The 12,400-nt window shown below is 34.4% G+C and overlaps 1 protein-coding gene across 1 annotated transcript in view; it reads right to left on the bottom strand.

Moving 5' to 3' along the window:
• Positions 1–8,161: 8,161 nt before the first annotated feature.
• The window catches only part of HCFC2 (host cell factor C2), a 55,702-nt gene continuing 51,463 nt past the window's right edge, over positions 8,162–12,400 (bottom strand). Inside the window, exon 15 of the mRNA XM_058308649.2 lies at positions 8,162–11,721. Within this exon, the coding sequence (XP_058164632.1) occupies positions 11,407–11,721 (315 nt within the window). The 3' untranslated portion in view covers positions 8,162–11,406. The remainder of the gene's footprint in view (positions 11,722–12,400) is intronic.

Genomic DNA, 12,400 nt, shown 5'->3' with positions numbered 1-12,400 from the left:
GCTTAACTTGACCTATGTTGATTGCATTTAACTGAATGGCAGATTCCTCCCCTCCCCCCCACACACAGAACTTATGTAAGCCCCTATGTTAACCTAAAAATGTGGTTTTTTTTTTCAATATTGTAAATATTACCTTAATGAGTTAAAACTCGAGAAATATACTTAAGTGACTAAGACATAGAAAAAGGGACTTCAGTAGTTTTTATCTCTTCCCCTACTGTGTCATCATAGGAGAGAGGCTTAGTCCAGAGTGGATTATTGTTTTTAAAAAATTATACTTTCCTAATATCATATACTTTGGTATGGTAGTGTTTTTAGATATTTGTATTTCTTTCATTCTACAATATAATATCTATGTAGTGTTTTTTCCTTTCTTCAAAAATGCCTTGTTGCCTGTTCTCTGGATTGCCTTAGCATGTTAAAGGAATACCAGTTACCTTTACTAATCCTAATGAACAGTTATGAGGACCCAACCAAAGGATTTCTACAGCAGTTGCAATTAGCCATGAAAAATGAAAAAAGTAGTTTTTACCATTTGCTGAATGAAGTCTTTCAATGCAAGATTTTAAAAAAATCTATTTCTCTTAGGGAAAGTTTTGGTTCTTTCATCAGCAGTCCCAAACAAGACAATATATATGTTAATAACATGTATATATTGTTCTTAAATTTGTATTAAATCATGTAGTGTGTTCATGATGAGTTCAAAATAGAATGCCCCCTCACTATGTTTTTCAGAGAGCTGTTCTATATTGTATCTGCAAACTATTCAATTTTAATTTGTGGTTTCTTTTAGAGGTGGAAATGTTACTTTTGCTTACCTCACCACGTTTGGTGCTCCCTTGCTCCCGATGCCCCAGCCTCCCTCATCTCTCGCTTCTTGCTGCTCCTTGTTGCCACGTATTTGTGCGTCCCCCCATTTCCCTGCCACTGCCTTAAAAAATACACTTCTTTCTGCCTCACATACTTTTCCCATTCCTCTGCTTGGCCAGTGCTCGCTCACTAATCCTTTGGGTCTCAAGCTTAAACTTCATCAGGAGTACTTTTCCAATGTGTAAAAACTTTGTACTAATCACCAAATACAGGCAGTGGCACCTCCTAAAATTGAGTAGGTTTGTAACAGCTATGTGCTGGCTGCTGTAACCCCTTAGATAATTCTTCCAAGAGTTTGCCTGTTTTGGGCCCTGATTTTAAGGGGTTCATAAAACCATGACAGAATCCCTTCAAATCACTGGCCACAAATGGCACTGGGATAGATTCATTTGTCTAGCTTCTGGCCAATGCCTTTAAAGGTACAAACTTGTCTAATAACACAGTTACAGCTTTCCCTGACCTTAATCAAGAAACTGTTTCTTTTTTCACTACATATTAAATAGACACCCATAGAATGGAATGTATTGTAAGAACTCTTCTGCCAAGGTTAATGACAGCACATGTGCCTAATAAGAATAAAGTCTATAAAATATGTGCTGGCACTGCCTCTAAAAGCTTAATGGCAGTGTATCAGTTTTAGGGGTGCAAATTACATGTTAGTAGGTAATGCTTCCATCTTCCACAAAAATAAACCAAGAGTATACAGTTCTAACACCATCATAATATAATGATAATGAGGTCTTGAGACTTCAGTAAATAAGAAATCCAGTAAAATATAAATCAAAGAGATGATTTGCACAGTAAGTTTGATTTAAGGGAGACATATAAAACACTAAAGTGAGCAATTGGTAAAATTACACATTTTTTTTCAAGTACACGCATTTGTGAAAATGACCATATCATAGCTCATAACTCTAGGAAACAAATTGTATATTCTCTAGCAAAAAGATTAAATCAGAAGTAAAGAGTAAAACAACCCCCCCCCCAGCATTAGAAAATTTAAAAATAAACTTTAAAAGTAATGGGTCAAATAAACCTCAAACTTCTCAAATGAGAAAAATGTTTTCATTTTTAATCAAAATAAGGCACAAATAAACTTGTAGAAAATAGAAATGGCTTTAAGTTCAGATGTGGATACTAAAAAGATACAAGGATAAAATGGACAACCTCATATCAAAAAGTTTTTTTTAAACTAAGATGAAATGGTTAAATCCCTAGAAAATTTATCAAAACTGACTTGAATACTGTAAAAGCCTAAAGTTCCTATAATGAAATTACATCACTAATTAAAAATCTTCCCTTAATGACCAAATGGCTTTGAAGACTGGATCCAATCTTAAACTTTCAGAAAACTGAAAAACTCATTTCATGACGCTAGTATAACTTTGATACAAGAACAATATATGAAAGGAGTATTATAGACTGATTTCATTCACAAATTGATACAGAAATCCTAACAAAATACTGGCAAATTGAGTTTAGCAATGTGTTCAAACACACACACATGCATCATAACCAAGGTGGGTTTATTCTAGGAATTAAATATTGGTTTAATACTAAAAAGTCAATTACCATAATTTAATACATTAACAGATTAAGAAGAAAATAGTCATTGAAATGCAGAAAAAAGCATTCAATAAAATTCGACTCATTTATATATTAGCAGACTAGAAATAGAAGAGTACCTACCTCCTTAAAAGGATAAAAGCCATTTATAAAGCAAATACTGAACGGTGGAATACTGAACACATTCCTTTTTAAACCAGACCTAAGAAAGGATAGTCTTTTATAACATTGTCCTAGCCATCGACCTACAGGTTCTAGCCAGTGCAGAAATATCAGAAAAGGAAAATTTTATAATGGTAAAGGATAATAAAGCTGCCAGTATCTGCAGATAATTATATAAAAAATGTATCTAGGCTATCTAAATACATTTTTAGAGCTAGTTAGGTTAGCATGGTTGTTGGATCCAAAATCAATTTATAACTACAATCTTTCCATGACCAGTAACAATCAGAATAGAAAGTATAATTTTTAAAAATACAATTGCCATAGCATTAAAATAATTAAAAGTTCCTATGAAGAAATCTAAGATGTGAAGTCTTTTTAATAAATTATTAAAGTTTATTGAGAGATATTAAAGAAGACCAAATAAGTGGAGAGAGACACACTGTTCTTGGCTAAGAAGAATCAATATTGAAAAGATGTCAGTTTTTTTCCAGGGTTGATCAACAGAGTCATACAATGCAACATGTTTGACAAAGGATTGGTATCTAGGATATATAAAGAAATCAAATGAATCAATGAAAAAAAGACATAACCCAATAGAAAAATGGGCAAAAGGCATGCATAGGTATTTTACAGAAGCAAACACATGAGGAAATGCATAATACATTAGCAGGAAATGCAAATTGAACCCATAATAAGATACCATGTAATAGCTGCACAACTGATCAATATTAGAAAGTCAAGACCAAGTGTTTGCCAAGAAGTGCAGCAATGCTTACTCTTGACCACTGCAGATGGAAGTGTAAATTGGTACAAATGCTTTTGAAGCAATTTAGCTTTACCACATAAAACCTTAGAGCAGCAGTTCTCAAATTTTTGGTCTTAGATTCTCTTTACAGTATTAAGAATTATTGAGGACCCCAAAGAGCTTTTGTTCATGTGTGTTATATCTGTCTATTTTACCATACTAGAATTTATTAATAAAAGAGACTTTTTAAAAGCAAAAATATACAGGTGTACATTATTAGCTGCCAGAACAATGTCATCATACATTTGGAAAATATTTAAATTCATGAAAAAATAATTGAAAAAAACAAATAATGTCTTAATGTTATGAAAATAGTTTTGTCCTCAAAGACCCCCTGAAAAGATCTCAGGGACCCTTGAGGATCCCTGGACTGCACTTTGTAAATCACTGCCCTCTAGTAACTCTTGCACGTGTGCACCAGGAGACGTACAAGAAATCATTCATTCCTCAAATAGTTATTGAGCACCACTACCATGTTCCAGGCATTGCTGTAGACATTGGGGACACAGAACAAAACAAAATTCCTGCCCACATAGAGCTTACATTGTAATGGTAGAATGTTCATAGCAGCATTGTTTGTAATAGCAAAAAAACTGAAAATAATCCAAATGTCTGCAAATAGAATGGGTAAGTTGTGGTCATGCAATGGAATACAGTAGATAAACGAAATAACAGTTACATGAATAAACATGGATGGGAATCTCAAAAACAGTGTTAGAAGAAAGAAGTTACAAAAGCATACAGTATAATTCCAGGTAAAACTAAACAATGTATTATTTGGAGGTACATACACAGATGGCAGAACCACAAATAAAAACATGAGAATTATTAACAAAAATTTCAGAGTAATGTTTACCTTGTGTGGTATGTGTGTGTGTATAGGACAAATGGGGGTTTCTAGGCAATTGAGAAAGTTCTAGGTGTTAAGCTGAACGTTGAGTACATTTTATTTTTAAACAATATAGTTTATATACTTGTGTATGTATTATTTCACAACAAATGTTTTAAAAGAAAAAATATATAAGGTTATATAGTACATATTTTCATCAGAAAAGAAAGGGAACATCTCCCAATATTTCAACTGTGACTTTGCTTTGCAAATCAGCTAAATTTTATAACTGGTGGGGAAGAAGTACATGATAATATCAAAAAGGAAATTAGTATAAACTATTCCTCAGAGAAGTTAATTAGATTCCCATAAAGTCAAGATCCAAAAAGATGGTAATATAGTATTGCTCTTCCAAGTTGGCTCAGAGTCATTGGCATAACTAGTTAATTGGTTACTTTGTTCACCAGATATATTTATAGAAAGCAGAGAATGATATGATAGGTGATGCAAATCCCAAAATAAACTGAAGAAGACAACACCACTTTACTGCATTCTGTTGACTTTCCAAAGTACAAATTCTCTTTGGTACATTCTGCTAATGATGCCTTCACGTGTTAACTATTCCAAAAATACTGGAGGTGCATGGTGGGTACTGACTCTCCACATTGATCAATAACAGGTGATAGACTGGCACGCAAATGTCATAGCAATTTCACAATCATGTCTTTGCCAAGGTCAATACAGGCAGTACCATTTTGCAGATTAAAGACACAGTTAAGGTGCAGTTTCTCCTGATTTAGGGAATTAGCTAGAAATTTTGTTACACAATTCAAAAATTCTAAACAAATAGATCCTGAAACTCTCCATTTATCCCTTGTACCAAAACAGGGCAGGCAACCTTGGGGTAGAAAGGTTGCAAATGGCTGGCAACCCATCTCAGGAAATTGGAAAGTAGTTATGTGTATTCTCCAGATTCAGTCTCTCCAACTAGTTCTAAACAGGAGTGTCAACTCACCAGAATTTTCCAGGTATTTCTGTAGCTATTTTTGAAGTTCCAGGCAGTTTACAAGATTCAGAATTGTACCCGTAAAGTAGAATGGACAGTCGCCACCAGGGGGTGCTAAACTGAAACTAGCAGCGGGATGATTTTGGATCAACCTATTAAGTCCTGCAGAACTCTGCCCAGATGTTTGATTTAGCTTTCCCCATCAAAGCCTAGGAAATTTCATTCTTAGCTAGCCAGACGTAAAAATAAATGAGCTTTGGTCTACCTTTCTCCCTATATCATCTGTTGCTGCCTTTCTCTTGGCATGCTCTGAAAAAACTTACCTCTGCCATTAGTGGTTCACCCACACCTTTATTAATTGGATGGTAATTATTAGATAATGCATGTAGCTTTTTACCACTGCCCCAATAAGAAACATAGAAATTAGGAGGGAATCCCTCTTAGGTTCTTAGGGGACTTCTCTCTTTCTCATAGGGAAATGTGAGGAAGGTGCATTTGTCTCACTCTCCACCCTCATCCACTTACTCCCACTTGAGGAATCAATATCCAGGTCAGAGTTGGATATTTGTTGGATCATGATTTATTAGTGGTTACTCTAAAACAGACACCAGCTGCTACCTTTTATTTTAACCTGTCTGTGCTCAGACCTATAAGGGTCTCCTTGTGTGTTCCTCAATTCTCATGCTCAGAAATGATGTATTCTTTAACTTCTTGTGCTAAGAAGACCAGAAAGGAAGGTGATGGTGATGGTGATGGCTAAGGATGAGGGTGAGAGGGATGGGCATGTTCCTTCTTTGTTATAGCTTCCATATCTGCTGTGCCACCAATTCATATTTTCTGCACTATTATCTTCAGGTATTATATGTAAACACTCTGATGTCTCTAGGCATTCCATAAAAACATTTATTTTTAAACCAGCAAAATCAAATAAGGAATAAAGAATACTTCTACAGCCTTTATAGCCTCATATCTATGACTTCCTAGCCTTCTCTCTATCCAAGGCCTAAAGACTTCATAACCTGGTATTCTCAACACTTTTGAATTTGAGGCATTTGGCAGGAGTGTAGCTAGATTGTATTTTGACTATTTTTAAGTACCACACCCTTTCTCAATTCAATTTATTCAAGACACCATATATATAAAAGATTCTCACACTCAGTTTCAGATGATATCTGCTCAGATTAGTGGCCTTTTAATAGTCCTACAAATGGATATTTTCCTGATTTCAGTTCTGCAGAGGACAGGAGAGAAGTAATGATACTAATATGATACAGAAATCTATTTTGAACAAGGAAGATATATCCTGGGATTTTTCAGTCTTGTCTTCCTTCATCTGCAGAATTAGTCCACCCCAGAATGATGTTGTTAGTTCATGTTTTCCACCCACTATTTAAAAACAAAAAACAAAACCCTTTTCTGGAGTTATAGGGACTCACAACTATAACTGGGTAAGTTGGAAGGGAGTGTGCCAGTGTCAACTTGTTCTTCTGTAGTGTAAGGATCCTTTGTCCTACAAGTTTAGAGGTAACAACACTGACCTGACTTGATACTTAACAGGATCCAGTATAGTTCTAATCCTGGTGTTCCATGTCCTCTGGCAATTCCTTGTGCTTAAACAGGGAAGTAGTTTTTTCTAGTGCCAGAACATTGCCCTGGCTTTCTGGTATGGAAATCAGGAAACTAAAACATTTGAAAGATTTTTAGCTCATTTTACTGATCATCTAATGTAAAAAATCATAATCTAGCAAAACCCACTGATCTCATTAAATGCTCAGATCAGATCTTTTCAGATTCAAGGCATTCTTTTGGGAGACACTTATATTGAATCCCCTTTAGTCCAGTGAATATGTGACAGATCTCTTATTTATCCTACAACTTTTCTTAGGAACCTAAGTAGAAGCAAGGTAGAGACAAGTCTAAAGAGTATGTATTTCCTCCACAAGCTTGTTAAATCTGCTAAAATCTCTTTCCCTTTCAAAGCTTCTTCCCACTTTTGATGCCAGCTTTAGAGCTCAGTAGGGGTATGGTAAGGAAAAAAGGTAGCAATTTTTACTTCCTTATTGAAATATTTAAGTACCAGCTAAGTGGCCAATAAAGAAGAGATAAATATCCACTCTCTGCCTTAAAGACATACCATCTGGTAGAGGGAGAAGGACAATGCTAACAAATAAAGGCATAAAGTTTTTAGGCTGCTATGATGGAGAATTTTAACAAAGGACAGTGGGGGCAGAAACAGAAGGGGTCATATCTACATAGAAATGGAGTATGTCAGAAAAGGCTTTGTCAGGTTGGCAACATTTGATGTGAATCTAGAAAAACCTTATGGAGACAGAGGCAGGGGTTGGAAAAGGGTATTCCAGACAGGAGGAGGTGCAAAGGGAAAGACAGATAGGATGGTGCCACAGAAGGTAAAAATGTGAAAGCGTCAAGAGAGGGGCTAAAATTTCAAATGATAAGATTAATTACAATGAAATAGTTCAGTGGATTTGGGAAATGGGAGATTATCCTTAATCTTTCCAAGAGCCATTTCAATGGAGTAGTGGGGGTGGGTGTGGGGGAGAAAATGGCTGCTGTGAATTAAAAAGGGTGAAAAGTTGAAAAGAAGCAAAAAAATTAAGAGTAAACTGAAGACAAAAAGTGGTAACAATAAGTTTGAACTATACCTGGAGTCCTTTATTTGCCTTTTTACTTTAAGCATATTAATTCAGCTATAATAATGGATAGAAAGGCTTGTAGTTTCTAAGAGAAAATGACTCTCAATTACAACCAACTAGCTTAAAAAACAAGTTTTTATATAATTCTTAGAGACTACCCAAATTATTTAAAATGAACGTAGAAAAGCAACATTTCTACAGATTTACCACTCTGACACCACCAATTCCTCTTTCATGTAGCTCAAAATAAATAACACCTATAATTGTTTATAATAGAAAAGGTGCTTTATTTTACATATCATTGGTACACAATACATAAAACTGCCTAAAATCAGTCTTGAAAAACACAACAGTCTACCCCTTAAATGGTCAAAGATCAAATGATCAAAGTCTATATTGTAATCTACTTCATTTATGATCAGATGACTACAATTATTTTAACTACTAAAACACTCTTCATATCCAATGTTACAAATGCTGTAGTTTTTTTTTTTTAAATAAAAGCATCCTTAGTTATAGTAGACCATATCTCTAATCATAACAAATCTTCGCTAGTCTACAAGTCTTTGAAACAAGAGATTAACAGTTTCACCTTCCTATAGATGATTATATTTATGTATTTCGGTTATGAAGGAGGGCCTCATATATGCAGCCGGTTTATACCCACTTTTAAAAAATACAGATAGAACTGAGTTTATATTTGTCTTATTTCTAGTTTACTAAACTAAAATAAAGCCAATACAATATTCTAGAAAACATAATTCTAAGAGCATGCAACATCAAAAATATTTTTACTACATATATGAACTCAAATTGCAGAACACAGGAAGAGGACTGTGGCACAAAAGCTTGTTACATCTGAATTGCTTGTCCAACTGGGATGAGTAAAGAAAATAATTTAACTCAATGTAAATCCTTTTATGGAAAATATCTGTATGATATGGCCCACTCCTATGCAACAGGATCTTTACTTAGAAAATGTGCAAATCATAAGAAGCTAAACACACCTCTCTCTTTATCCCAATCCATTCTGTTCATGAACACACAGTTCTAAGATCTATTAACTATTGATGTCAAAGCCACAGCTATTTTTTAATGGCATTTTTCAGTCACCAGTCATTTATCAGAGAGATAAATGGGACCGCTACTTAATGAATAAATGCCAAAAAATAATAACAAATTCTGGGCTAATTCGCATAGTGAAAACATTTATTATTTTAACAAATCCCTTGGTATAGAAAAACTATACTTCCCTCTGAAAAGTAAGTCATGTTAGAACCACAAGTTCACATTCACCTCCTGGCCTAGAACACTAGAGGCATTTAAGCAAAGTAAACCAAAGACTTGAAAATACTAAATATGTATACATGTGCACACTCAAATATTCTATTCTTTGCTTAAACTCAAGTTATTCTTTGTCATTAAGAGAAGCACTTCAAGATGCAAAAATTGCGAATTAATGCGGAAAGTAAGAGTTGTTAAACGTCAGACTTTTTGTAATAAGACAAATAGATGATTAAAATAATTAGGCTTAAGACATACACTTACTATAAACTTTCCATTCTTACTCTTTTTTTTAAAACTAAACACACACATACATACAACAAATCCTAGCATTTAACATGTGCAAAACTGCTCACTGTTTATTGTAATTTTAACTTTGGTTAAGTATTTGTTAAGCCTTTATCAGATATATTATGGAAGCTATGCAAATGATTATAAACATAATAATGAGGTAAGTTAAAATTCTACTAGTGCAAAAAGCAAGCATATGCCAAAAGCAAAGCTTATGAGTTAAATAAATGCAGAATGAAGCTTTCACCAAGGGAGTTGCTGAGATAACAAACCAGAGAAGCTCCTTGTAAACATTGTTTGTAAAGTACATATTTAAAGATTAAGGATTCATACAGCCACAAAAAAGTAATCTAGCAACACCACAGTAGTGCATTTATTTTACCCTTAGAGTTCAAAAACCATTCCTCACGTGTCTAACAGTTTGCATATTTTCTTTAAGAGAAACTTAATTAGTGAGACACATTAATTACATACTGTAGTATAAAAATCCCAGTTCTTTACAAAAATTATATATTAAAATATTCTATACACTTTAAATTAGTAACTGGAACACACATATATATCAATTCTGCACAATTAAATCCATCTTTGCTGGGGATATTGTACATGAAGTTTGAGGACACAGCTACTCAGTCAACCTAAATTGGCATAAGTTTACATGGCATAAAAATGATAGACTGTGACCCTGCAGTTACTGCAGCTCTTACTTTGAAATATATTCTCTGCAATTATTGCTCTATATACTCATTCTGGATTTGAATAGGCAGTGGAACCATGAAATCCTAAAAGGTTTAAAGCAAGACACTTGTACGTGGCAAAGTGTTCATAATGCCTATCTTGCATCTTTAAGGTTGTAATGAAACCTGAGTAAGCTGTCTAATGCTTTTATTTCAGTTGTAAAAAAGTTTATACAATTTCAAGGTAAAAACAATGCAAAAATAAAACATTTAGAGCATTTACAAAAATCTTACAAATGTTTAAAACACTATTTCAAAACTTGCGTCCTGTTAAGGTGCTTCTTTCTTTCTGCAATAGGAGGACACATACTTTAATTTTGCATTTTAAATTATGAAGGTTTTACTTCCAACAAAGCAGTTAGAGCCATTAAGACAGATGTTAAAATGTTCAGGTATGTACTTCAGAATTTAAGCGCTAAAAGGGACCTTAAAGGTAAACACTTTTAACTCCCTCATTTATTAATGAGGAAATTGAGGGCTAGATAAATTAAGTATTTTGGCCAAAAATATATTCAATTATATTGGCCTGGTAAGAATCAAGAAAATCCGTTATCCTTTTTTGTATTTTACCATGATCCTTAGAAAATAAATAAAAATTAAAAGCAGTTTATGAACTTGCCTTTCTCCCTTCCCTCCCTTTCTTCCTTCATTTTTAAAATGTCTTATGCTCTGTGCTAACTGTAAATAGACAAAGAAAGGATCAAATGGCTACTAAAATCAGTATCACAAGTATTATCCAATAGAAGACAGTTGTTAAAGGACCACTGCTCATTTAAAATAAAGTTAGGAGTGCTTAAAGATAGGGCATTTATGATGTAGAGAACATTTACTACATAAGACAGCATAGTGCACAACAGCCAGTTACTAGAATCATCTCAGTAACTCTAGGATGACTGAGCTACATGGTCTTTATAAAAGATATTGGGGTAAAATAAAGCCTTTAGGCTTTTATCTTTACTATTTTTCTTTATAAAAGAGCTATACCTGTGAGGAAGGACCCAAATACTAATTTTCAGAGTCTTTGCTTCTTTTCTATTTTTATTTGGATCTAGAATTAAGCAAATACATTTTAAGAACAACTTACAAACTCACATTCATAACTGCTAGAAATACAGAGAATGCTCTTTTAAGTGACAAATCTTCATAACCATTTACTAATAAATAATCATCATCACAATAGCTTAAGTAAAAAAACCAATTCAATTTAAAGATGCTTTCTTATTGTTACCTTGAAGCCATCGAACTTGGGTAGCTGGTCCATATCCCTTTTCATTCTTTGCTGATATCCTGAACACAATGGCAGGCCTGGATGTATAATCAATATGTGCATTTGCAAGTTGCCCAGTGGTTACTATACATGATGTCTTAAGACCACAATAAATCCTCATAAATACAAGTTGGCTTGGATTATCTTGTATCTGTGCTGTACGGATAGCCAAGTAGGCTGAATATTCCAAAATATTTCCAGAAGGTGAAGTTGGAGGTTCCCAGGAGAGGTGGATACCCTCAACATTCTTGAAGAGGAAGGAAAAAAAATAGGTAAAGTCTCAGGTTTTCTCTATTCACTTATTACGTTGAGTCTATTTTTAGAAGACAAAAATGTGGCTTTTATTGGATCTAAAATGTTTAATTCATGCCCAGTTTTCAAAAACCCAACATGACTTAAATGCCTGCCTATAATATCCCAATATGCAGAAAATGATTCAGCAGACATGGGGTGCTCACTATGCAGAAATTAACTCAGCAGGTGTGGGGTGTTCAAACGTTGCACATACCAAAGAAATGGATGGGCATTGACTGGCTCCTGGGAGATAAACCTTTAAGCCCATGGAATATCCTGTCTGATAAAGGTATCTGTGATGGTTAGGCTATTGTGTCAACTCAGCCAGGTAATTTTGCCCAGTTGTTTAGTCAAGCAAGCACTGGGCTAACTGTAATACAAGGGCATTTATAGACTTTAGTCACCATTGACTTTACTGCAGTGGTACATCATAGATAGCTGGTTACAATTACATCAAGCAGGGAGATTGCCATCAGCAATAAGTGACACTTAACCCAATCAGTTGAATGCCTTAAAAGGGGAAGTGATTCCAGCATTGAGAGAGAATTTCCCAGCTCATCTTTGGACAGCCAATATCTCCCAAAACTCGTCAAGAATCTTCATTGGACTTTTCATTGCAGCCCTTCGTTGCA

This window comes from Dasypus novemcinctus, chromosome 12 (genome assembly GCF_030445035.2).
Source record: "Dasypus novemcinctus isolate mDasNov1 chromosome 12, mDasNov1.1.hap2, whole genome shotgun sequence".
Lineage (NCBI taxonomy): Eukaryota > Metazoa > Chordata > Mammalia > Cingulata > Dasypodidae > Dasypus > Dasypus novemcinctus.
Note: the sequence above shows the minus strand (reverse complement) of the source record. Positions and strands in the feature narration are given on the sequence as shown.